This window comes from Pogoniulus pusillus, chromosome 6, assembly GCF_015220805.1.
Source record: "Pogoniulus pusillus isolate bPogPus1 chromosome 6, bPogPus1.pri, whole genome shotgun sequence".
NCBI lineage: Eukaryota > Metazoa > Chordata > Aves > Piciformes > Lybiidae > Pogoniulus > Pogoniulus pusillus.
This window is the reverse complement of record NC_087269.1, coordinates 19,828,373-19,854,227: the sequence shown is the minus strand read 5'-3', so window position 1 is coordinate 19,854,227 and position 25,855 is coordinate 19,828,373. Positions and strand designations below refer to the sequence as shown.

Genomic DNA, 25,855 nt, shown 5'->3' with positions numbered 1-25,855 from the left:
TTGAGAATTTCATTTCAGTAACACTGCAGATTAAATGTATGACTGTTAATTCAGGTTCACTGCTCCACAAATCTACTACATTCTGGAAGGAAAGGAAAAATGGCCAGGAATTTCTGCCAGAATGCTTTGGATAAGATATATTTCCAGAAACACCAGGGGAGCACTGGGATTTGGGAAATGTCTGTGCTATGTAGTGTAGCAGAGGCAGTCGTAATAGGAATTACTTTACACTAGTGTAGCTCTGCAAGTTTCCAGTTCTATAGCTAACTCAGATATCTCTGTGTCATATTCCCAGTAAATAATGCAATAATACTCCAAGTCACTTGTTATGAGAGGACTTAGGTTTTTAAATCTTGGAAATGTTTTTGGAAGCAGTTGATTTCCTATCTGCAGAAGATGACATGGACCATTGCATTTTCTGCTTATGCAACAGAGAGCAGGTGTATTGCTACAGATCCTTACCTCGGCAAGGGTTTCCAGAAGAGATAAAGGTCTTTTATGCTACTTGCAGTACTAACTAAATCAGATTCAAAAGGAGAAGTCTTAAATTTTGTCTGCTGGATTCTATCTCCCTTTGACTAGTTCCACTTAATTACCTTTGTTAAGATCAAGAATATGATCTTCCTGGTGTAAGAGTGCAACTTGCTCTGAGATGATTGCCTCGTCACTGTACTCTCTGGAGAGGCACCAAATTTGCAGACAGGGCATATTCCCTAAATATGCTTGTGAAAAACAGAGTGGCTAATGTCTGCTTCTGCACCTCACAGAGTTGATACAGCACCTTGAAGTAACATGCGCTGATGTTTCTTCCAGGGCTTTGTCTCATGTATGGAACAGTACCGCAGAACGGGGCAGGAGCTGTATGCATCTTTGTACAAGAACCATATACAGGTAAAGAACAGACTATTGTGTAGCACCTTTCTGTTACTGAAAGGTTTTTCTTGCAGTACCCTGGCAAATTGGGCACTTCAGAAGTGAGATGGGTTGCATGCCCAAAGAAATGCTGTGTTGAAGAGCCAGTACTCTATTCCTGACATCAAGCGTGATACAGCATCACTCGCCAATGAGATTCTTCATTTTCTCTTCAGAAGCCTTTTTAAATGTTGTTTAAATTCCACTCTTACAGTGGCAGGGATGAAAATGAGGTCTTTGGCCCTTTTTTCTTAGCATCCAGTAAAACTTCTCAAGAGGTCCCAGGCTCATACTCAGTAAAATCTCACAAGTATGTTTCTGTTTCAGAGCTGGTCATTGTTGTGGAGGCAGGGAATTAATGTGGCCGAGTCAGGCATTTATAGAAAAATAGAGTTATTTTATTTTCCCAAAAACCTGCCCCCAAAACTATATACAGAAATTAATTTAGTTTTAATTAGCAGATTCAGTTGATTGAGAAGATCTACAAGGATACCATAGGTAATTTGACTATTTTGGAAGTCAGAAGTTAGAAAAGGCTAAGCTATCAAATATAGCGTCCCCCACTATTAATCAGGCTGAACCATTAATTTACTCACAGGTGAGTCAGGCTGGCTGAAAGAAAGGGTGGTCCAGATGCTTGTCCCCTGGCTCTCTTTCAGAAGCCATCCAAGGATCATTAAGGACTACTGAGCCTGCATAAAGAGTGCTAATGGTGGAAACCGTCCAAAGCAGAGATGGCTCTGGCCCTCAGGAGCTTGTCCTTCGGAGCACCAGGGGGCTCTTTCTTGCAGAATCTATCCAGGTGGGGGGGAGAACTCTAAGGCAGGAACCCCAAGGCAGGAAGTCCCCCAATATGCTCTTCCTAGACAAAGAGCAGAGTAACACTGCCTAGGTGTGAAGACCACAGCCAATCCCCAGCCCAATTGAAGCGCAGGCACTGCACAGGGCACCCTTCGTGCTGGAAGGGCTCTTTGCTCCCTCCCTTTATGCCTGCAGGGCAGGGGAGGAAAACAGGTCTTTTTGTGCCTTTTCCTCTCCCATTCAAGCCACAGAGGGAGAGGAATTTTGGGGTATACAGGACTCCAGGACAGTCATCAAAGACCAACACGCTGTTTATTCTTTGAATTTTTCTTTGATTTTGTTCACCTCTTATCTTCTTTAAATTGATATTTGAATGTCCCCTGACTCCCTGCACACACCTCCTACACAGCAATAATTAAACTGAAGCCATGATTGGAGAGAACAGTACACTTCTGACTGAGACTTTCAGAGTATGTTTTCAGCAAGCACCTCTATTGCCATTTGCCAGAAACAAAACAAAACAAAACAGAAAAAAAAGAGTGAATAAAACCTCTGCGCTGATGCTTTCCTGGCTCACTGTTTTTGAAATGGAAATATAGTGAATCATAGAATCAACCAGGTTGGAAGAGACCTCCAAGATCATCCAGTCCAACCTAGCACCCAGCCCTAGCCAATCAACTAGACCATGGCACTAAGTGCCTCATCCAGTCTTTTCTTGAAGACCCCCAGGGACAGTGCCTCCACCACCTCCCTGGGCAGCCCATTCCAATGGCAAATCACTCTCTCTATGAAGAACTTCTTCCTAATATCCAGCCTATACCTACCCTGGCACAACTTGAGACTGTGTCCCCTTGTTCTATTGCTGGTTGCCTGGGAGAAGAGGCCACCCCCCACCTGGCTACAATGCCCCTTCAGGTAGTTGTAGACAGTAATAAGATCACCCCTGAGCCTCCTCTTCTCCAGGCTAAACAGGCCCAGCTCCCTCAACCTCTCCTCATAGGATTTGTGCTCCAGGCCCCTCACCAGCTTTGTTGCCCTTCCCTGGACATGTTCCAGCACCTCAACATCCTTCTTGAATTGAGGAGCCCAGAACTGGACTCAGTACTCAAGGTGTGGTCTGACCAATGCTGAGTACAGGGGAAGAATAACCTCCCTTGACCTACTGGCATGTTGAAGTTTGTGACATGCTTCTATTTGTCACTATGTTAGTTTGACTAGTAGCATTTCCCACAGTGCACTTTCAGTGACCAGCTGGGTCTGCAGGGCTCCCTTTGAAGTGGTCCTGACTGGTAGGCTGGATAGATCCCTCTGAAACACTGAGGTGGTGCCACTGCTAGATGGAAGGAGGGAAACTCGAAAAAGGTGGCAAAAAGTGGTTCTGTCCCGCAGATGCTGCAGTGTGGTTACAGCAAAGCAGCCAAGGACTGGATGATAATTGAAGAGCAGCTTTTCTACAGAAAGGGCCCATGGAGAGATGCATCACAATCCTTAAAGCCACAATGGATTCTTGATTGTTATGAAGGGCCTTCACGAATGAGGAAGAGGATTCAACATGTGAACACCCAAGCAGCAACTATGCGAATGAGGAGTGAGGTAGAAGGCTTTTGCAGGAGGTGTACAATTTCTATAACAGTTGTTGGTGACTTTATATTTACTTCTTTCCTCCTGTTCTCATCTTACTCATCAGTATGCTGTGTCATGCATACTGAACCCACTGACATGTCTGGGTTTGAGAGAGAAAGAGAGGCTGTAATGTGTTTAGCAGCAATAGTATGATTATCTCTCTTTTCTGGTATAAGATCTTCCCAACTAGATGAGAGTATAACCTGACTATAAATTTCTGCTTGTAGTGTTGCATGGGTGTAATGTTTCCCAATGTATTCAGCAGAGTCCAGTTAGAAGACTGCACTCTCCCGTTAGTCTTATGCTGTAAGGATGCTGGAAATGGTAGATTATCAAATGGGGAAATCAGAGTGGTTTGAGATAAGCACTGAATTGTGTATGTGGGATATTTACTATTCTCTGTCTATCTATCTACTATCTAAGTGCTATATCCTACCAACCAAAAGCTGAAACACATTAGTGTTTCAGGAGGTTCTCACGTCTAGGACTTCTGTTGTGAAGCTTGGATTCTGGCAGTTTTCTGTAGACTGGATGGTACAGTTTTCATCCTATAAATGATTTCATGAAGGGTCTTTGAAAAGACAGTAGTCCTTTTGCTTAGCTGGTGACATTTGTTCCTATGTGTATTTGTTCCCTGGATTCTTTCCAATGAGTTTATTTGTATTTCCAAAGCATTTGATTGCCATTGGTGTTTTTCTCTGCAGTTCTGTTTGTCTGTCTGCATATTCCACCTTAGTCACACTTACTCTCTTTTCAGCTTCTCCTACCAAACAGAAATGAAACAACTCCTACTGCTGAAGGTAATTTGTGGACACAGTCAAAAGGAATTGAAGTTAGTAGTTGTAGTTCTGGGTCAGAATTTCATCTGATGAGAAAAGTCTTATTGTAATCACTCCAGGATAAAATATCACTGTAACATCTGAGAAAACACTGATGCAGTTGTTATAGGTGGTATATAAACTTCAGAATTTGTTGCTCTCATTGTCATCAGAAAGATCTGAAAGCAAAAAATCTAACTTGAAATTAAATCTCTTGGCATCCTTGGGCACCTGGAAAGTTTTCAACTGCTTAAACTCAGAAAGAATAGTGTAGATTTTACCCCTGACTTTAGTAGCCACAGCAATCCTACCTTTCAAATAGTATTTAAAATCAGATGATAGATGGCTCAGAGAAACAGTAATAAGAATTGCAAGTTTCCAAGAAAGTGGGCAAATTAATGGAGAGTGGAAGGAAACAATCAAAAATATTAACATGTTAAACTGTTTTCAGTGTTCAAAATAGAACCTGATTTTTCAAAATAATGTCAACATTTTCAGTGTTCCAAGGCCAAGTTTTCTGTTACGAGAGACACTAAAAGAAGGATAAAGAAGTTTGGGGTGTATGGGCAGGGAGCAAAATATGGTACAGAAATCAATAGTTTTTCTGAGGAGGTAGAGGGGAAACCACTTAGAAAAATCTGTAGATTGGGAATGTCAGCCAAGTGTAAGGCTGTGGATTTCAACCTCATTGATGGCTGCTTCAAGTCAACCTTCTAGTGTACACTGTTGGCAATCGGCAGTATCGTCGTGTAGTTTTCAGTGTGATAGGGAGCTCATCATTTTAGACTCCAAACAAGATTGAAATGCTACATAATTTACCTGGGTAAGAAAACTGATCATGCCTTCTGTAATGGCATGCGATGGATGAATTTGCAAAACTTGGAACACAGTTTGGGTGAGATATTAGTGGATTGTTTCTCTTTTTAAGATCCTGATAAGTGCACATTGCCGAAAGTCTACCATTTACATTTTTCATTGATTTCCTAATCTTCAATGAGTATAGATGTTAAGTTTGTGTTATGACTGAGCACAGCTACCTGAACTAAGCATCCTTCTTTAGCAGTCACAGATTTTACTATTTTACTTAGTGATTGCCTTTTCCTTTCTTTTTTTCTCTCTCTCTCTCTCTCTCTTTTTTTTCTTCCCCAGATAAGTAACACTATTTCCCAAGGTAGAACAGATTGAGTGAAAGTCTAAATTGCAAACACTTTTGGTGTCATCTGTCTGCCACTAAAATTGCAATCTCTTTTATACTGATATAGGAGAGCTGATGTTAAATGGAGCAGAAAGGGAGATGGGTGAGAAGAGATTGGATTGTAACCAGCTGACATTCTTCCCTGCTCTGCATGAAAGTTTCCATTCAGAAGACTTCTTGGAACTGTGTGTGGAGAGGCAAACTATATTGCAGGAGTTTGCAGAGAATGAAAAGGTAGGCATGATGGACTAGAAAACTTTCTCTGGGAAAGTGGTGCTTTGAGATGGTGAATTGGACATGGAAGCCTTTCAGTTTGGTGTTCAGGTGGATCCAGACTACAGCAAACATCATCACAATGCGACCAAGTTTTTGTCATACCTGTGAGACAGTATCATCTGCCTAAAACATGGCAAAATATGAAACTCTGAGAATTCCTGCCCTGCTTCTCCTTTACTATTGTTCAGAACAGTGCCTGGATGGAATTTATTTATTACTTCTGGAAGAGTGTTCCCATTTAGTATAGATTGTTAGTTTGATGATATTTAAATCTCAGCCTGATGAAAATCAGAAAATTTTTTCTTCCTTCATGTGCTTTTTTCTTCTTTGCCTTCCCATGAATCTGGACAGATTCTTGCATTTAAGGCCATAAAGACTTAGCCTACTTCCTGTTTGATACTTCCGCCATGTGTCAGCTAACCAAAACAGTGTTGTCCTTGTTTCTTGTACTGGACTGGGTGCCATTCTCCTAGATTTCTCCCCAGCATTAGGAAGAGGCAGGTTCAGGACCATGACAGGAGTATGTGAGCTGTGTGAGTAAGTAGGTGTGACTGTTAGGGGGATGGTATTTGATCTGGTATTCTCAGTTTTATCCCTTTGCATTGAAGATGCAGCCTGCCCTTTCCTTTCATCACAGGCCCCACAATGGTAACACCAAATCACATCCTTGATGTTGGGTAAACACTGTACATAGCCATTTCCAACATGACTGAGTGATCTTGTCATAAGGAGTAGACCTGTCCTCATTCTCTGATCTTTTGCAGTGTACCTTTTTTTTTTTTCCAGTGGCATCATTCCTCATGGTGGACCAAGAATTAGCATCCCGAAGTGGCAGCCAAGGGTCAGACTAGGGGTTTTCCAACTCAGTTATCACAATGATGTACTGGTTTTACATAGATACAGAAACATTTTGTTTTATTTTCTTCAAAACCATCGCAGTTTTTCCTGATGCTTTGCCAGTGAACAGGTCACATTCCTGCTCTCTAACACGATGGTTCCTTCATGCTATTAGAGCTGTTAGTGCACTGTCTATACAACATAATTAATTTCCCTGCCTGTCATCCTTTCCCCCTGCCCTCCTGCCTGCTCCCCCAGCAGAAGGAGAATGGCAGGAAAACGTGAGGCAAGTTTTCTGTCCGCCAATCTCATTTTGAGCCTTCAAGCTGTCTGTCTCTTCTCCATGTAACTCCACAGGAAACCATCAGAAATGCCAGGCAGGTTTTTTCCAGCAGCAGTCACTGTGTTGCCGAGCTGACAGAAGTATTAAAAAAAGCAGTAGGGGGTGACATTAGCTGTCCTGTGCTCACTTAGTGCGCTGCAGTCCTGCCTGGTAAATAGCTGCCTTGTGAGCTGTTCGCACTCTAACCAGGCAACTGGAACCGTCTTACCTACTGCACTGCACAGAAAAGTCATTGCCATGTGTTGGCTGCTGCTAGACTGACTTCTAGAACACAGGGATAGCACTTGTCTGGAAAGTGAGTGTTGATTTGTGATGTCTTACAGTTACATTAACCAGACGTCTTTGTACATATTCACACGTGTGAGGAGGCTTTTTGCAGGTGGCTTTTTGCAGACGCAACAGATTAAATGCTGTCGACCTTCCTGGTTCAGAGCACGTTACACAGAGAATGAAATCAGGAGAATACTGGTGCAGCTGGGGTATTGTTACACTAATATAATCTGGTGTTTTTGTATTATCTTACTTGAGAAATGGAATAGAAAACATTTCTAGGCCTTACTGTGAATGTAGCTTAAAGTATTTAAACAAGGGAAGTCCACTACTTGGACTGCAAGACAAAGGGACTATAAAGCAGAAAGCAAATAAATATAGTTTGAGCAGTTAATCCCTGCAAGAATAGAGATTAATCTTGTGAAGGAGCAGCTAGGCTTCAGTCAGGCTTTGTGTGTTTGGCCAGCACCCAGACTATGCAAAGCTCAGCCTTTAGATTTGAGATGTCCTGTTTTGCCTTTTTTTTCCCCCAGTAAACTACCTAGAGAGGAGTGCATTTGATAGATTTCAGAGTAAAACAATCTGAATCTACAGAAATCAAGAAATTAATGCCAGATCTGTGCAATTACAGACCTTAATGACATAATCATCCTCTGATTTTACCACAAGGTATATTTATATATAAATCCATATCTTCAAAGTGGTAATTAATAGTATTGAGCTTAAGTCTGTCTCTTCTAGCCAAGATCCTTATAATACATATAACTACACCATCAGTGCTCTTCACAGATAGCTAACAGGAAAGCTATAGGCTCCAGTCTATAGACTTCCATCCACAATGTTAATTTATTGCTAGAATATGTCCAAAGAAAATGGGCTCTATGAAAAAAACAATACTTTAAACAGAATGTATATACAAATACAAGGATATTACTTTTATTACGACTTATGTATATTTCACAATAATTCCTTCTTAATTTTTGTGTGACATTCCCAAAGCTTGAAAATGAAAGTCTCTATCAGACCTCTCAAGAATAGTAGGCCAACAGCAGAACTGCTAAAAGTTGCAGTTATCACATTGATATCTCCTGGAGAAGAAAAAAGCTTTAGAGCCTTTCAGGCCTCTGCAATGGCTTCTTCCAAATTGGCAGCTGCAAAGGTTACTATGAGTATGTCACAATCCTACATAGGGGTCTGTCCTGAGAAGGGAAAAGGCTGCAAAAGAATCACAAATCTCCACAGTATGTCCCAGCCATGTCTTTGGAAGGGAGAGTGTGTTGTGGCAAGCAGTTTCCTTCCTGGTTATTTGAAGTTTTGTTGGAGAAATTCTTGCTAGCTGAGGACACAGAAATGATAAACATGAGCAATCCGTGCTGGGAAGACCTTGAGTCCATACTGGGAGTTAGATAGCAGGGATAGGGTGGCTTCCCCCCACATGCCGCTGCAGGGGGTGGAGTGCAGCTGCAGGTGGGCACAGTTTGGCCAGCCCGAGGCTGACACTCAGATTGTTATGGTATACTGACCTATCCATGCCTTACAAGTAACCCTGTACCCTCTGTTTGTAACCAATCTTGGTGGAGCACACCTCTTGCTAGACTGCATATAAGTCACTGTATCACAGAAATAAAGTGTATTATGACCATCTAACCGTATTGGTGAACCAAGAGTCATTTTACCCAGGTGCTCCACCGGTTAAATGCCAACAAAGTTTAACTTCAACTGTTTTGGCCCTCTCAGCTGCCCTAGTGTTCCTGTTGCATTTGACTTCTCTACCCCATTCTTCTCACCTACATAGTGCAGCCTCCCATTCTCAGGATTCATGATCTTATCCTATTTCTCTTGCCCAGAGTAAAATAGTCACTCCTGTACAGTCACCCTACTCTAGATCTAATGTCATTTCCAGTTTTATGAAGCTTTCTTTCTATACTCTGCATTGGTTTCCTCTAGTTGCCATCAGCTTTCACTGACCTGCTAGAGGCAAATCTAAAATCCAAAAGCCTTGTATGCAGTGCTGGTGAAATGCAAGATACAGAGGGCCATTGCTGTGTTTTGGTGCTATAGAGAGTACCTAAAGAAGTAAGTAGATATTCAGAGGAGTTGTAGACATTTGTGGCCCACCCATGCAGAGTCTGGGCACAAGGGATAGTCAGGACAGTTGTCTGCAGACTAAAAGAGAATTGTGGACTGGTAGCTGAGATCTCTCCTTGCTTCAGTTCCTTGCTCACAGATGGCCCAAGCAGAGACCACTTGTGAAAACTGGGTAAAAGGCCTGATGTTGGTATGCTTGGCACAAATATGACTGAACTCACAGGCTGGGAATTGAGTCACCTCACTGATGAATATTTGGAACTAGTGCTGTAGTTACAGAAGCATAAAGTAGTATCTATGTGTACATATCCAAAGCACAAAATGATGTTGGGTTTTTTTTCCCTGCACACAAGGTAATGTGTGTGGTTCACTGGATGAATATATCAGATTTCAGGTGCAGATTGACAGATGCTGCTGCCAGGGCCATCCTCTCAGAAGTTACTGAACTGTCATACTCTGGCTGCTTAGTTATACATCTTACCGGGAGTCGCTTGAGGTTTTAGGTGCATACAGGTGATTACAGTTTGCACATATCTTTAGTATACTGAGATGTGCACACCATAGTCTTTGAAAGAGAAGTTTTAGGTGTGTGATCATTCACAGTATGTGCTGCTGCAGAACTTTCCAAGAGAAGTACGGATAGGAACCTATCCTGACCTAATTTATAAACTTGCCGACCAAAAGCTGGAGCCAACTCTTTAAATAACCCTGGATTACCAGCAGAGACAGGGAGATGGAATTCCTGTGTCTGTAACCTGAGCCCTCAACTGCAATATTTCCTCCCCATTCTTTACAAGACTAAAGTAGTACTACCAGGGTGTTAATATGCTGCTAGCATGTAATGGATGAAGAAAGTGTTGGGAGGCTTGGGGAACCATTTTGCTGTGGAAATTATGAATTTTGGAGGAAAGTAAACCTCTGTTCACCAGCAAGTCATTTGAAGTGATAAGAAAGAAATCCAAACAGTTAGGGTAATGAATCTGAAGTTAACAAGAGGGCATGGCCTAGCAGAAATGTGGGCACAATGCCTTTCCTTGAAGGAGGTGTGGAAAGGGCACAGGAGATGCCAAGAAATGACTAGCATAAATCAGAGGGATTGCAGAAAAGAGCTAATTAAAGAAGAGGCTCAGTTGGAAGAGGGGGCAGCTATGAAGTTCAGCATCTAGGTCTGGCAGAACGTATCTGCTCTCCATCTACTTGATGGAGGTAGTGCTTGTAGAGGTATTGAATACACCTCACAGATATGAATAGAGTAGAACAACCATCAACCCCAACTTTCTGATCACTTCAGGGCTGTCCAAAAGATAGAGCATGTTATTTAAGGTATTGTCCAAATGACTCTTTAAAGTTGATTGGCTTAGGGCAGGAACCATCTCTCTAGGAAGCCTGTTACAGTGTTTGACCTGATCACCCTCTCAGTAAAGAAATGCTTCCATGTGTCCAGTCTACACCTCTTCTTTGAACCTTTCCCATGCATCCTGTCAGTGGATACCAGGAGAAGCAATCAGCACCTCTCTCACCATTTCCCCTTCTCAGGAAGTTGCAGAGTGTGAAGTGCAAAACATCTCAATAAGAATGTTCACCTCAACGAAAACTTCTTCAATTCCGAAGCTGCAGCCACTGTCATGATCTCTGCAGAGCTTCTGACAAAACCCCAAGGCCCTGACTGCCACCTCAAGCAAGCACAGCTGATTCCCCAACTTCCTGAGAAAAGTCATGGGAGCAGTGGGAAGAGTAAGAATTTGAGTGATCTGACCTAAGGGGAAATGTGAGACTCATATTAGTTTTTTGACAGCCTTTTCTGTTTGAGAGAAGCCTGAAGTAAAACAGAGACATCTGGGTGTGCAAGAGGTATGAGCATCATCCAAGTAGAACTGTCTTCCAGATGCTATCATCAGCTAAGGGACCTCAGCCTTCTAGGCTTGTGATGGGCCAGGACAAATGGCAGCTTTCATCACAGCAAGCAAAGACAAACAACAATCCCCTTGCCCACAGCCATGTACAAGGCAAAAAACTTCTTCTACATCCCTGACTTTCTCCCAGATGTCTGATACTCTTTCCTTGCAGTATTTGGGAAGTGGTTAAGACCTGAGAAGTGTATACCAAGGAGACACCTACTAGATGAGGCTTTTGGCTCAATAGAAGGGAAGGAGGGTGAATGATTATTTGCAAAACCAGGAACGAGTCCTGAGTCTTCTAAAGCAGACTTGTGACCACAAGGCTTTCTTCCTAAGGATTGTAATGTTTTTACTTAAGTCTGAGCAGAAGAAATTTGATCCAGTGTTTGTAACAGTTCAGATGAAATGGAGCTTGAGCTAAGAGCCCCTACCACTAAAGATTAGATACAGCAGATTTAGTTTCCTTTGGTCATTGAGCAACTGCAGAGAATGAAACACCCTGTCATGTATTCTTAAGTTGTGATTAATGAGACGCATGTGTGAAGGTTTCCTAGTAAGATGAGACTTCAGCAACAAGCAAACCAACAATCATTGCACGAGAGCTCTTGTGAGCTGCAGAGAGAGGTGGACCTGTGTTGCTTGCATCTACCATGGTAACACATACCTGTTTCCCAGGCAAAAATTGTGAAAGCAACATATTGGATTTCATGTATTCCTGGTCACTTTAAATTCTGTGGCCCTAAATAACACTGACCCTATTTTACTGGCAGGTCTTTTATAGCTGATGTACCATGGGATTCCTCAATATAGACCAGTAAAGGCAAAAAGAGAACACAACAGCAGTTTAACCTCTCATTTCTGACACAGTGCTACCTGAATGTATTGCTTTTGTGCATGAGGTGAAGTTTTTGTAGTTTTTTATGGGCAAGTGATTAGAGACAGCTGTGAGCAAACATGAGAAATGTGACATGAAATACATGAAATGTGGCAATAAAGATAAGCAAGGGGCTTCAGGAAGGTTAAAAATCACTCCATACCTAGCACATTCCTTTTAGTCCTTCCAATGAGCTGTTGTTACTAAGATGCAGGCTAGTGAGTTAGGTGGACTTGTCATTTAGAACTGACTTGGAGTCACAATTCTTTTGTCCTTATTCTGTAAAACTGATATGCTTAGGAGATTGTGTGGCTTGGGTAAGTGTGGTCTTGTGATACAGTTTGGTGACTTGAATTTCTTTACATTTTATTTTTCCCTGGTTGGGGCATGCCAACACTGCTAGAGTCTACAGGAATAGATGGCTAGCCTCCTCCAGTGTTCTTGAAAACTGTACTGCCTCATCTTGAGGCATGTAATTCCTTTGGAAATCTGCCTCTTGAGTCACAGAGTAGATATGCTTTTATGGCTGTTTGCTTAAATGCAACTTTTACATTTACAAACAGCTCTTCTGTAAAATGAGAAAAAGGGAAAAGAAAGGGAAAAAAAAAGAAGCATGCATGCCTTTAGCTTTAATTTCTTCATGCATCTGAATAAACAGAGGAATCAAGAGATGAAAGGCTTTGGGCAATACCTTAGAAGGTAATTATTCAATTATTTTATGTCATGTTTGCTTCACTGATTAATGATTCCAGTGGCTGGATTCTATTCTGACAGAAAAGGAAAGTTTTTCTGTATGATAATTTCAGACTGTTTGGTGTTTCAGTGTAAGATTCTGGATACAAGACTCTCCTAGTAGGGTTCTCTAGTGTACCTCATTGTCAGATCTTTATTACTCACTTGAAATAAAATGAACCCTGTACTCCAGATGAGAGCAACTGATTCAGCCCAAGGACTCCAGTATTTCTAGCAGTGCTGATGTAATGAATTCTGTTGGAGGCACTAACACAAAATTGAAGAAATGGATCTGGTCCTGGTGACTGTTACTGACTGGATAGTACTCCAAGTGAGGTCTCATCAGAGCAGAATCTAAACCTGCTGGCCATACTTCTTTTCATACAGCACAGGATGTGATTTGCCGCCTGGACTGCAAGTATGCTTTGTTGGCTCCTGTCCAGCTTCTCATCCAGCAGTACCCCCTAGTCCTTTACTGCATGGATGCTTTCAATTTCATGGTTCCCCCAGACTGTACTGATATCAAGGGTTGCCCTGACCTCATTGTTGATATAATTGATGAAGATATTGAACAGCACTGGTCCCAGTACAGATCCTTCAGGGACATCACGTGCCACCTATCTCCATCTGGACATTAAGATGCTGACCACTACCATTCATGTGAAATTGCCCAAACAATTCCTTATCCACTGGACAGTCCACCCATTAAATCCATATCTCTCCAGCTTAGAGAGAAGGATATTGTGGGGGACTGTGTCAAAAGCTTTACAAAAGTCCAGTTAGATAACATTTGTTGGTGTTCTCTTGTCCATCATGGGGAGCATTAGTCTTTAGCTGTAGTATGAATGTTTGAAAGAATCTTTGGAAATAGAGGGTGATTCATCTGGGACTGTGTTAACAGGTTAGTGATTAGCTCTTGCCTGCTTCTCTGGGCACGTAGGAGACACTGATTGAAAGTTCTGGTACAAACAGCAAAGCAGTGAGTTGACCTTGATCCTCCCAGTTGACTGTGCTAACAAGCAGGCTCCTCTTCTAAAGCAGAGTGTATATAGAAAGTTAAATCAATACGCCAAAAAAAAAAGGAACATCATGCCTCTAAATGTCAGGAAAGTTCTTCTCAATGAATTACTGCTTGATTTGAAATGAGAACTTTATTTCACTCAGCCTACACAATTTTCTGGATCATGGAGCTTTTCTGGACTCTATATTGGTCTGTTTCCCTTCTACACAATTTCTCAGATGCAGAAACTCTTTCAGAAAAAAAGGACTTTTTTTACTTTATCAAAACCAGTCGATTTCCAAGAAGGCTTTCTGTGATCTGACATGTACAACTGAAGAACTACTTTGTTGAAGAATTCCTAATACTTACAAATTGTGGGTTAGGGATTCCTTTATTTTAAAAGGCCAAGTTAATATGTTCAGAAGGAAGAAAAAGAAAATCAGTCTTAGGACTCCAAGGAGGATTTTCAAAACTATTTCAGAACGTTTAATCAAATCTTCAAGACAGCTAGAATCATAGATTCACATGTTTTGATTTGCCTTCTGTATAATATGGGACAGAAAAATGCCAATACAGGGAGTTTCGGGTTACTGAGATTTCAATCCATTGTGTGCTTATTCAGATGGCCATAGTGAGAGAGATAAGGCAGTGTTAGGATCTGTCTTTTTTTGTGACTTCCAGAAATTCCTCTGCATGTTTTTTAAGTGTAGATTTCACTGGAACTTAAACAAAAGTTTTTGCCCTTTCTCTGTATCCTATATATACAATACCTTTATTATATGCCACTGTTTTCTTTGTATGATGCTGTGTAAGTCATTTCCTTCCTCAGTGGATTAACCCCCTGCCTGTGTACAAGTATTGCTGTCTACAAAGTTTTGTAGCACTAACTTCTGCAATATTTTCAAGAGTTCTATAGTGATGTTGCTAGATATAGCCACAGACAGATGAAGAGGGAACAGATTTCATGGGGAGAAAGGGCATTAGACTCTCCCACTAGCAGCAATACCACCAGGAATTCACTGTCAGTCATATAACGATTTACTTGGCTGCATCCTTATTGACCTGCCAGCCAAGATGGCATCTGGTTTGGTGGAAATATTCATCCTTCTTCATCACTGGGTCTTTCACCCTGCTGTCCTTGTCTTTTGAGTTATCAACTCCTGGCTTCATGATGTTTGCTTTCATACTAGGTCACGTTCAAGTGCTCTGTAGCAGTTGTGCAGGGGCACACAGCATTGGAAGGAGTGCTGCTTTTTGGCAAAGAGCACTTTTACATCTGTGAGTGCTTTGTGTTATCCCCTCTAGAAGAAGTCTACTGTACACGTCACTGCTTGTCCAGGTAAGTCATTCTTTCCTCCCACACGTGTTTGATTAATTTCAGTATTGCCACATGGATACCTAGAATTTGCACAGACTTTGAAGGGACTTCAAGAGAACTGTTGGCACAGCATGAAGTTTGCCATTCTTTCTGTCTGTTCACAGAACCATGTAAGCAACATAGGTGCTTTTTCACAGGCTTCGGAGGTGCGACGAGAACTTCCAGCTCCACAGATGGAGATGGTGGGCACTGCTGTTCTCCAGTTCTTTTAAAGTGTTAATATTTCTTTCTGATTGGCTCCCATCTTTTATTCATATGCAACAGTCATTACAAGAGCGCCTTTAGCTTCATTGTCTCATAAGGTTTCATTTTGTTTCTCCAAGACAGAATTTTAATTAATTTTTTGGCACAGTGCTATCATCTTTGACTCATGATTTATTGAAACTGATCAATATTGAACATTAATCTGTTAGTCTTAGCTTTTTGTGCATACAGTGTGCTCACGTGCAAAGCCCAGTGGCTGGTGAGCAACAGTGTTTTCATTCCCTGACTTTCTGCTCTGCATCCAAGTCTTACTAAGTCCAATATCAGTTAATCCAATCAGGTGACATAAAAATTAATTGGGCTGGGTCTGATAAAAGGTTGTATTTCTAAGGCATTTGCTATGGACTAGTCTGTAGATAGTGATTGCAGTACATAAATAATAATGAATTAATTGCTTAATTATTACTTTCAATTAATTGCTGTTTACAATAGCTGTGTATGTTTGCCCTTAGCCTAGGCTTTCAGGTTCTCCCACCTTGCTGCTTCTCAGGCTTCAGTGTGTACAAAACATTGCTATATGCATGCACTAAAGTAATTCCAGAGCTACCCTCACCCACCACAGGCTCTTTGTTTTACTTTGGGAATGAATACAAAATCTACCTTCACTATTTATCTTTGTTTTCAATTCAAGTATGTCCCAGCTGATCTTCCTATGTCTTAGTATTTCTATTTTTCTTTAAGGAGGACCAGGATGTTCATGGGGACTATCCTGATCTCATTTGTTACAAAATATATATATATTTTTTCTCTTTCAGCATCACTGATCCATTTATTTTCAACTTATGTCATAAAGACCACACTGTGGGAGACCAGATATGTTCCCGCTATTCATATCATGATATAAAAGAGATTCATCTGATGCGCTTTCTTCTGCAGGTAAGAACTAACATGCCCTGAAATAGCAGTCATGACATATCAATGAAAACTAGGTCCACAGTTTTTTACTAAGACTGATGAGGTTTCTTTTGCCTGAGTCCCAAAATACTTTTGCTCCCATCATTGCTTTATTAGCCTTTGGTAATATAAACTGCTTCCTTTGATCACCAGTGTTTAAATACCCTTTCTGGAGTAGATGGCTTGTTAACTGTCAGGGTAACAATGTTCTTCACAGTTTATTTTGACTTTTTTTTTAGTAAGACTTAAAGTAATTTTCCTGGTTTTAGCTGCAGCTCACAGTAAGTGTCTGGCTTTCAGTAATATTCAGCTCCCACAGGCTTCAGCAGCTATGGGTACATGTGTGCAACATGCTTACCCTGGGTGTCTTGGAATAGCTTTTGTGTTATGTGAATCAATACATGAATCATACATTGGATCAGAGGATTTTAATCCTCTTTACCTCTTGCTGCACTACCTAGAAGCTACCTATCACCAGTGGCCTGATACTTTTAGTTTTGCCTTGTTTTGATGAGCCTGTGATGAGAATCATAGAAAAGTAGTGCCCAGAACTCCTTACAGCATCAAAGCCCATACATCCTCTTGTCATTTGATAGGAGTTTTGAAGAGGCCATAACTCGTTGCCTGTTATTTTAGATCCATCTTTGCAAGACTGAGGTTCAACAGAGAATTGGCTTATCATTTAGAAAACTCAAAAGTTGGAGAAAGAGGGGCTGACAATTGTCTTGTCATCCACTGTTGTCATGCAGTGTGGCATTCATCCACAACTCAGCCCTCTTTTATTTTGTATTCAATTCTGTATGCAAAACAGACAATTTCAGTAAGTGAGGCTTCTGGATATAGCATATCTCAGTGATTAAGTCACTCCCCAAACATGTATAACCATGTTAAGTTTTGTTCTGAGTAACTGTATGAAGTTTATTTTCTTACACTAGTGCTGAGCAACATGAGCAGCAGAACAGTCACCTCTTCTGCTTTGTGAATAGCATCAAAGTTGCCAGTGGAGTCTTGCCACCTACCTCATATATTCACAGATCTGTCTATGCATGGATATTTTTTAAACATTTGACATGGAAATGTTTTATGTGATCCAAAGTGTAAAATGGATATGAGTCAAAATAGTTTTTAACTGGGCCTGGGACAAAGGTGGACATTTCTGATTAGAGGTGATTGTGAGGTTTTGTGAATTTTGTTTTTTATTATGAGGTTTTTGAAGGCTTTGTCTCAATTAATTAATTGAGACCTTGGAAATCTGTACCAGGCTCTCAAAATATTGCACTGAGACTCAATGTCACAAACTACTTTGAAAAAATTAAAGCAAAAGAAGTAAACTGATTCCATGTGCTTTCCCTGTGAGACAGGTGGATCAGCCATTTAGGCAGCTAGTCTCTGACTCAGAAAACTAATATCCTGTTCATGAATGCAGCCCAACTCAGAGCTGTGAAACCACACAACCCAGTTCTGCAATGAACACAGTTGAGCAGACTTAGTTTGGAAAGATGAGCTTGAGAGCAAATGCTGCAAGCTGCTTATTGTCATAACTGCTCTCATATTACCTTACTGCTTTATATTTCGTTTGTGGATCGTGTATGGGGCATTTGTCCTTGTGGCATAGGTTTGTATTGCACCTGCCACAACTGGGTTGAAACCCATGTCTGGGTTCCCAGAAACTACATGTTATTTGTAACTTTACCTGTCTGACTTTGGGAGAAACAGGACCACTCATGAAGTAAATGACAGGATCATACATAAATGCACAACATAACAATGTGTGGAGACACCGTGGAAAAAGAGTTGGCAAAGTTTACAAGTTCAATTTGTTAAAGCTTCAGTGGAAATGTAATAAATTCCTCTTTTCCCTGTGCTGTGTGCAACCAGGAGGAAATATTTTAGCATTTCTGTTGAGCTCACAATTCGTTTACAAAGCAATATAGTTGCTTTTAAAAATAAACTTTTATTTGGCATCCCCTTTCTACGTTATCTCTCTCACTTAATTAGAAGCTAATGCTACTGCTACTTGTTAATTACACTGAGATTTCGAGATAAAAATGTTTCAGAAGCAACAGGAAGAGGTGGATGATGATATCAATATCTGGAGTTTGGTTTTGTTTCAGAGAAGCATTTGAATTCCTAGACAATTTAGTAGGACTGTTCTTGCTACTGGAGAAACTGGGTACATTAGGCATATTTTGCTACACTTCTTCACACTTAATACAAAAGCCTGTTAGTTTTTTTATGAAGCCTTGAAGAATTGGACAGGCCATGATGGACTGACTCTTTGCAGCACTAGACTTTACTCTGCAACTTTTCACACTGTAAATTATTTACCTTTCCAGGAGATTGCTTTGGAAATATTCTTCAAAAACGGTTACTCCAGATTTCTTGTCTTCCATGATAGTGACCGAAATAAGATATTTAAGAGGTAATCACTATGTCTTAATAACAGATGACACTCCTGGTCTATCACTCTTATTTATCCTGGCTTCAGTTGTCTGTCTTGCACTGACCTGGAGGCTTTATCTTTAACTGCAGCTTCTTGATCTTTAACAGCTCTACACTTAAGCAAAGCTAAGAAATTCTCCTTTTGCTGACCTGTGAATTCTACAGACCATTCTATAGATACTGAATTATCAAGGTAGCAAATGCATGTGTTGGATTCCTCTAACATCCAGTGGTGTATAGTATGTCCTTGTACCTCAGGAATTTGCAATTATAGCCGTGCTGCTTCTCACAGATGAAAGCTGTCTCCACCTCACCTGACAGTACTGAGTCAATGAAAGTTTCTTCCTGCTTTCTTCCAAAGCCAGAAGTGTCATTAGATTCTTTAGGAGTAATGTTTTTGCCTTTCTGACTCTTAATTTTTTTTTTGGAGCTACATTTAACAATTGAATTTTGTTTAAGAGACACTTCTCCTTATGCACTTGTCATGTTTGATGGAACTTGAGTGCGAGACTATGAAGTGATTCATTTGCACTTTGTTTTCTTGCACTTTTTTTCCTACTGCAATTCTGGCTGTTATATCAGGTTTATTCTCTCTATCTTTTAGACAAGGAAAAAAAAAACTTCACTATGTAGCACTTGCTGTGGTTCTGAGGACTGGTTCTCTTAATTTCTAAACAGTCATAGCAGTTTCTTCTCCTGAAATCTCCAAGCAATTTCTAATGGAGTATTGCTGTAAAAGTCAAAGGAGATTTATACACTCATCCTTTCTAAACTGGCTGCATAATGTGTCCACTTAGATTCACCAGGTTATGCTTCAGAGCCAGCTGCTTTTTTAGCCCTTGTCTTTACACTGTCTCAGCTCTGACAACTATCTCTTGGAGGAATTTTACAGAGGCAGTTCATGGTAAGGTTTTGATCCTCAGCTGCATGTATTGCCTCTCAGCTGAAGGTCACCAAACCTATGTATTTCAAGGGTTTAGTGTGTCAGATATCATAAACCTGAAGGAAAGAATGTAGAAGTGGCTGAGTTTGGGTTGGTATTCCTTTCTACTGTTCTTGTTAGATAAATGTCTGAGTTCTCATTCTCTGGTTTTGATTACTATCAGCTTCAACAACCTAAATCCAGAGTCCTTTATATCAGTTCAAGGTCTTGTAAATAAACCACTTATATCCGGCCCCTAGGCAGCTCCTTAATACTAAATGTGTGCTTTTGCTGTGTTTCTTTGCAAGTTTGCCCTAGGTTAGAGTCTCAATGAAATCTGTGTCATCCTTCAAGAAGAACATTGCTGTCAGGACATGATATAGATTATATACAAGCGTAATGTATACTGGTAAACATTTAAATAGTTATAATGTGATCTTTCATATCTCCTATAGATTTTGCTCTTTCCAACCTGCTTTGAAGTCAAAGGCAATAATGGAAGAGTCCCTGAATATAAGGTAAAACATTGGATGACTGTACAAAAGTGCAATTGTGTGAATAAGTTGCATCTTAAAAAATCACCTAGAAACTTGTTTGTGTCACCTATTTTAAAAATTCAAAGGTGTCCTCACACCTCTGAAAAGCACTCTAGTGCATAGCACCCACAGTATGAAGACATGACCAACATCAGGGATGGTGCGAGCGGCGGCACTTTGGCTTCTTCGGCCTTGGGGGAGCTTTTACTGAGCCGGACCAGCTTGATCATGATGGGGTGCAGTTGTCTAGCAGGGGCAGGAGAGTCCTGGCACTGGAGTTGGCAGGGCTCATTAGGTGGGCTTTAAACTAGATCTGAAGGGGGTGGGTGAGGCAATTACTCTCGCTGAGAAGGAGAGAGTGGGAAGGAAACTAGGGACAATTGGGGAATTGAGAGCAGAGCTGAAGTGCATCTACACCAATGCACGCAGCTTGGGTAACAAGCAGGAGGAATTGGAAGTCCTGGTCCACCAGGGTGACTATGATATAGTTGCCATTTCAGACCCTTGGTGGGACGACAGGCATGGTTGGAGTTCTATACTGGGGGGATACAGCCTCTTCAGGAGAGAGAGGCAAGGGAGAAGAGGAGGAGGGGTGGCTCTGTATACTAGGGAGTCACTCCTTGCCACTGAGCTTGAGGTGAGGGACAAAGGGGTTGAGAACTTGTGGGTTAAAATCAGAGGGAGGACTAATAAATCTGACATCCTGGTTGGAGTCTGTTATAGACCACCCGACCAGGATGAGGAAACAGATGAGATATTTTACAAACAGTTGGAGGCTGTCTCAAGATCTTCAGATCTTGTCCTTGTGGGTGACTTTAACCTGCCAGATATCTGCTGGGAACTTAATTCAGCAGAGAGGAGGCAGTCCAGGGGATTTCTAGAGTGCATGGAGGACAGCTTCATGACCCAGCTGTTAAGTGAGCCTACTAGGGGTCAAGCTCAGCTTGACCTGCTGTTCTCCAACAGAGAAGGGCTGGTAGGAGATGTGACAGTGGGAGGCTGCCTGGGGTGTAGTGATCACGAGTTAGTGGAGTTTTCAATATGCAGGGAGATAGGGAGGAACTATAACAAAACCCACACCTTGGACTTTTGGAGGGCAAACTTCAATTTGTTTAAGAAACTTATTTCCAAAGTCCCCTGGGCAGCAGTCCTTGAGAACGAAGGGCTCCAGGTTGGTTGGACCTACTTTAAACAGGAGCTTTTGAAGGCACAGGAGCTGGCAGTTCCCATGTGCCGAAAGATGAGCCGGCGGGGAAGGCGACCAGCCTGGATGAGCAAACAGCTCCTGAAGGAATTGGGGGAAAAAAAGAGGGTGTATCACCTCTGGAAGGAGGGGAAGGCTTCTCCTGATGTGTTTAAGCATGTAGCAAGATTATGCAGGAGAAAAACTAGAGAGGCTAAGGCCCAGCTAGAACTTAGTCTGCCACTTCCGTGAAAGATAACAAAAAGCACTTTTATAAATTTATCAACGCTAAAAGGAAGGGCAAGAAGACCCTCCACTGCTTACTGGACCAGGAGGGGAACACTATAACTGATGATGAAGTAAAGGCTGAGGTCCTGAATGCCTTCTTCGCCTCAGTTTTCAACAGTAAGGAGGGAGGAGTTCAAGGCAAGTGGCCTCTTGAACTGGGGGATGGGGTCAGGGAGTGGTGTGTTCCCCTGGAAATTCATGAAGAATTAGTTCAGGACCTGCTGAGCTATCTGGACACCCACAAGTCCATGGGACCAGATGAGATCCATCCCAGGGTGCTGAGAGAGCTGGCAGCTGAGCTGGCCAAGCCACTCTCCATCATTTTCCAGCAGTCCTGGCTCACCGGAGAGGTCCCAGGAGACTGGAAAATGGCCAACGTGGTCCCCATCCACAAGAAGGGTCAGATGGAGGAACCTGGGAACTACAGACCTGTCAGCCTGACCTCAGTGCCAGGGAAACTGATGGAGTAGGTTATCTTGGGGACAATAACTGTGCACCTGAGGGATGGCAAAGGGCTCAGGTCCAGCCAACATGGTTTTAGGAAGGGCAGATCCTGCCTCTCCAACCTGATCTCCTTCTATGATCAGGTGACCCGCTTGGTGGATGTGGGGAGGCCTGTGGATGTGGTCTATCTGGACTTCAGCAAGGCCTTTGACACTGTCCCCCACAGCAAACTGCTGGCTAAGCTGTCAGCCCACGGCTTGGATGGCAACACTCAGTGCTGGGTTAGGAACTGCCTGGAGGGACGAGCCCAGAGAGTGGTGGTGAATGGTGCCACATCCAGCTGGCAGCTGTCACTAGTGGTGTCCCTCAGGGATCAGTGCTGGGCCCCATCCTCTTTGACATCTTCATAGATGATCTGGATGAGGGCATGGAGTCAGTCATCAGCAAGTTTGCAGATGACACCAAGCTGGGGGCAGATGTGACTGAGTTGGAGGGCACAAGGGCTCTGCAGCGGGACCTTGACCGCCTGGACAGATGGGCAGAGTCCAAGGGGATGGCGTTCAATAGCTCCAAGTGCAGGGTGCTGCACTTCGGCCACAACAACCCCATGCAGAGATACAGGCTGGGGTCAGAGTGGCTGGAGAGCAGCCAGACAGAGAGGGATCTGGGGGTGCTGATTGATACCCGCCTGAACATGAGCCTGCAGTGTGCCCAGGTGGCCAAGAGAGCTAGTGGCATCCTGGCCTGCATCAGGAATGGTGTGGTCAGCAGGAGCAGGGAGGTCATTCTGCCCCTGTACTCTGCACTGGTCAGACCACACCTTGAGTACTGTGTTCAGTTCTGGGCCCCCCAGTTTAGGAGGGACATTGAGATGCTTGAGCATGTCCAGAGAAGGGCGACGAGGCTGGTGAGAGACCTCGAGCACAGCCCTACGAGGAGAGGCTGAGGGAACTGGGATTGTTTAGCCTGGAGAAGAGGAGGCTCAGGGGTGACCTTATTGCTGTCTACAACTACCTGAGGGGTAGTTGTGGCCAGGAGGAGGTTGCTCTCTTCTCTCAGGTGGCCAGCACCAGAACAAGAGGACACAGCCTCAAGCTACACCAGGGGAGATTTAGGCTGGAGGTGAGGAGAAAGTTCTTCCCTGAGAGAGTCATTGGACACTGGAATGGGCTGCCCGGGGAGGTGGTGGAGTCGCCGTCCCTGGAGCTGTTCAAGGCAGGCAAGGTTGGACGTGGCACTTGGTGCCATGGTCTAGCCTTGAGCTCTGTGGTAAAGAGTTGGACCTGATGATCTGTGAGGTCTCTTCCAACCTTGGTGATACTGTAATACTGTGATGTTGAGGAGCTGACTATGCATAGTTGAATAACAATCATTACCTCCTTAATATGTTTTTATTGCTAAACTCTACACATGTTTGGTGTAGGAAAGAGTCAGTCAGTGAGGTGAGGATAGAGATAGCTCATAATGATTCTGCATTAATGGCCTTTCTATTGCATGGCTCTACAGAAATATATGTACACATGGCTGTTTTGGTATGTTATTGTACCTGTGCAGTGGATATTACAGTTTGTTATCCCTCAGATTTAACCCTACAGGGCAAAAGGAAAGTTTTCTCTTAGTGAAAGATGACTGAAAGCATTTACCATGCTGGCCTTGAGTTACCTGCATGCCTGTCACTTTTTTCAATTTGTATATCTGAGGAACGCTTCTATAACTGCCTAACTGCTGTCCATTGAACAAATCACCTGAAGGCTGGAGTGCTGTTGAGACCTGAGGGCCAGATTGTCCCTATGAATTGTTATCTGTCAGCTGTACTCTTAATTTTAATTTTCATTCTACCTACTGTAGATCATTGCTGGTCTTGTAATTGAACATTTTCACCCCTGTGTATCAGCCATCAGCTTGCTAAAATATCAGCGTAGTATGCAAACAGCTCTGACCAGAGCACAGTTGTGCAGAGGTGATGGTTGATTCCGTGGAGCATGATGTGTGTTCTGTGTGGAGTGACCCAAAACTCATCCCAGGGTTTCTTTTCTCTGTGCTTGCTCAGTGCTCAACAGGTGAGAATATCTTGAGACAACATGCATAAGGACTGCAGGAACTTTGGAATTAAGCTAAGCTTGTTATTACTGTGAAAAATACTTGTCTTGTGTTTGGTCTCAGTGATTGAAGTAGGATGTATGTCTAGGGCTAAGGTAGTCTGTCCTGAATCCCATAAAGCTCTGCATTTAGTTTTACTCTACTGACTGAGAGAGGACCTTCTTCACTCTGAGAGAATAAGAGGCCTTTCACCTAGCTTTGACTGGGTGTTGTTAGGCATGAACTGAAGGAAAATAAACACAGGACAGTGATACTGCCTAAGTAATGATCCCAGAAAAGTTATGCTTAATTGGAAAGTCAGAGGAAATTACTCTAGTGGGCATGTTTCCCTTCATCAAGCTCCAGACTGAGAACTGAGGGACTGAGGACTTGATGAGCTTACTTTTCCCATGTTTGAATTCTGGAATCACTTCCAAAAAATCGAGCGTAGCACATGGGGCTCCTTCCTTATCTAGAGGGGAAAAGCTCTCTTCCATAGTATCCCATCTTTTTCTGTCCTACCTGAGACAGAGAGACAGGCCTGACTAAGCCCAGACACACTTTTAACAACTGCACAGGTGAAGCATGGAAAGAAGAAACTGCTAGTTTCATGTATCCTATGACACTGAAGTAGTAGCATTTATGGGAAACATCATATCAGTTTCCCCATATAAGTCCATAGGAGTAATGCCCAAGAATTCTGACTCCAAATCTCTACTGTAGGCATTTAAAAATTACAATGGGCTGTTACTGGACAACTGAGTGTTTTGATTCTAGCACTTTATTCTTCATCTAAGTATACTTAAACATTTGCTATGCTACTGCAGCCACAGACACCACCTCATCTTGTGTCATACTTGACTGCTTTTATAATCAGTTTATACCTGTATTTGCAGGCTGTCAGCATTCTCTGCCCTAGGGATGTGATTTAAGCAAGTGAATGTGAGTGCTCAGTGCACGTTGTGTGCACACATGTGAGCAGAAAGCTAAAAGTACTGAGAACACTGCATCTGATCTCATCAGTTCACCAGCTGACTCAGATCATGGAATAGGATGACTCTTCTTGTCTTAGTTACTGCTTAAGTGATATGCCTAGGAGCCTTAAGGAGAACAATCTTTTTCCTTCTCCTTCTCCCTTCTGTCCCCTCTTGAGAGGGAACCTCCTCTGCATCTGCAATGAGTATAGGTAATCAACGAGTACAGGTGGTGGTGCTAATCATATTGTGTATATTAGAGATCACAGTATCACAGTATCACCACAGTATCACCACCAAGGTTGGAAGAGACCTCACAGATCATCAAGTCCAACCCTTTACCACAGTGCCCAAGGCTAGACCATGGCACCAAGTGCCACATCCAACCTTGCCTTGAACTGCCCCAGGGACGACGACTCCACCACCTCCCCGGGCAGCCCATTCCAGTGTCCAATGACTCTCTCAGTGAAGAACTTTCTCCTCACCTCGAGCCTAAATTTCCCCTGGCGCAGCCTGAGGCTGTGTCCTCTTGTTCTGGAGCTGGCCACCTGAGAGAAGAGAGCAACCTCCCCCTGGCCACAACCACCCCTCAGGTAGTTGTAGACAGCAATAAGGTCACCCCTGAGCCTCCTCTTCTCCAGGCTAAACAATCCCAGCTCCCTCAGCCTCTCCTCGTAGGGCTGTGCTCAAGGCCTCTCACCAGCCTCGTCGCCCTTCTCTGGACATGCTCAAGCATCTCAGTGTCCTTCCTAAACTGGGGGCCCAGAACTGAACGCAGTACTCG

The 25,855-nt window shown here is 42.6% G+C and overlaps 1 protein-coding gene across 2 annotated transcripts in view; it reads left to right on the top strand.

Annotated features, from left to right (window-relative positions):
* The window catches only part of WDFY4 (WDFY family member 4), a 193,594-nt gene that overhangs the window by 121,416 nt on the left and 46,323 nt on the right, over positions 1-25,855 (top strand). For both annotated transcript variants that reach the window (XM_064144766.1, XM_064144765.1), the window contains 8 exons: positions 814-891; positions 3,103-3,306; positions 4,094-4,136; positions 5,417-5,583; positions 14,858-15,006; positions 16,065-16,185; positions 18,540-18,625; positions 20,023-20,085. In XM_064144766.1, coding sequence (XP_064000836.1) covers positions 814-891; positions 3,103-3,306; positions 4,094-4,136; positions 5,417-5,583; positions 14,858-15,006; positions 16,065-16,185; positions 18,540-18,625; positions 20,023-20,085 — 911 coding nt within the window. The remainder of the gene's footprint in view (positions 1-813; positions 892-3,102; positions 3,307-4,093; positions 4,137-5,416; positions 5,584-14,857; positions 15,007-16,064; positions 16,186-18,539; positions 18,626-20,022; positions 20,086-25,855) is intronic.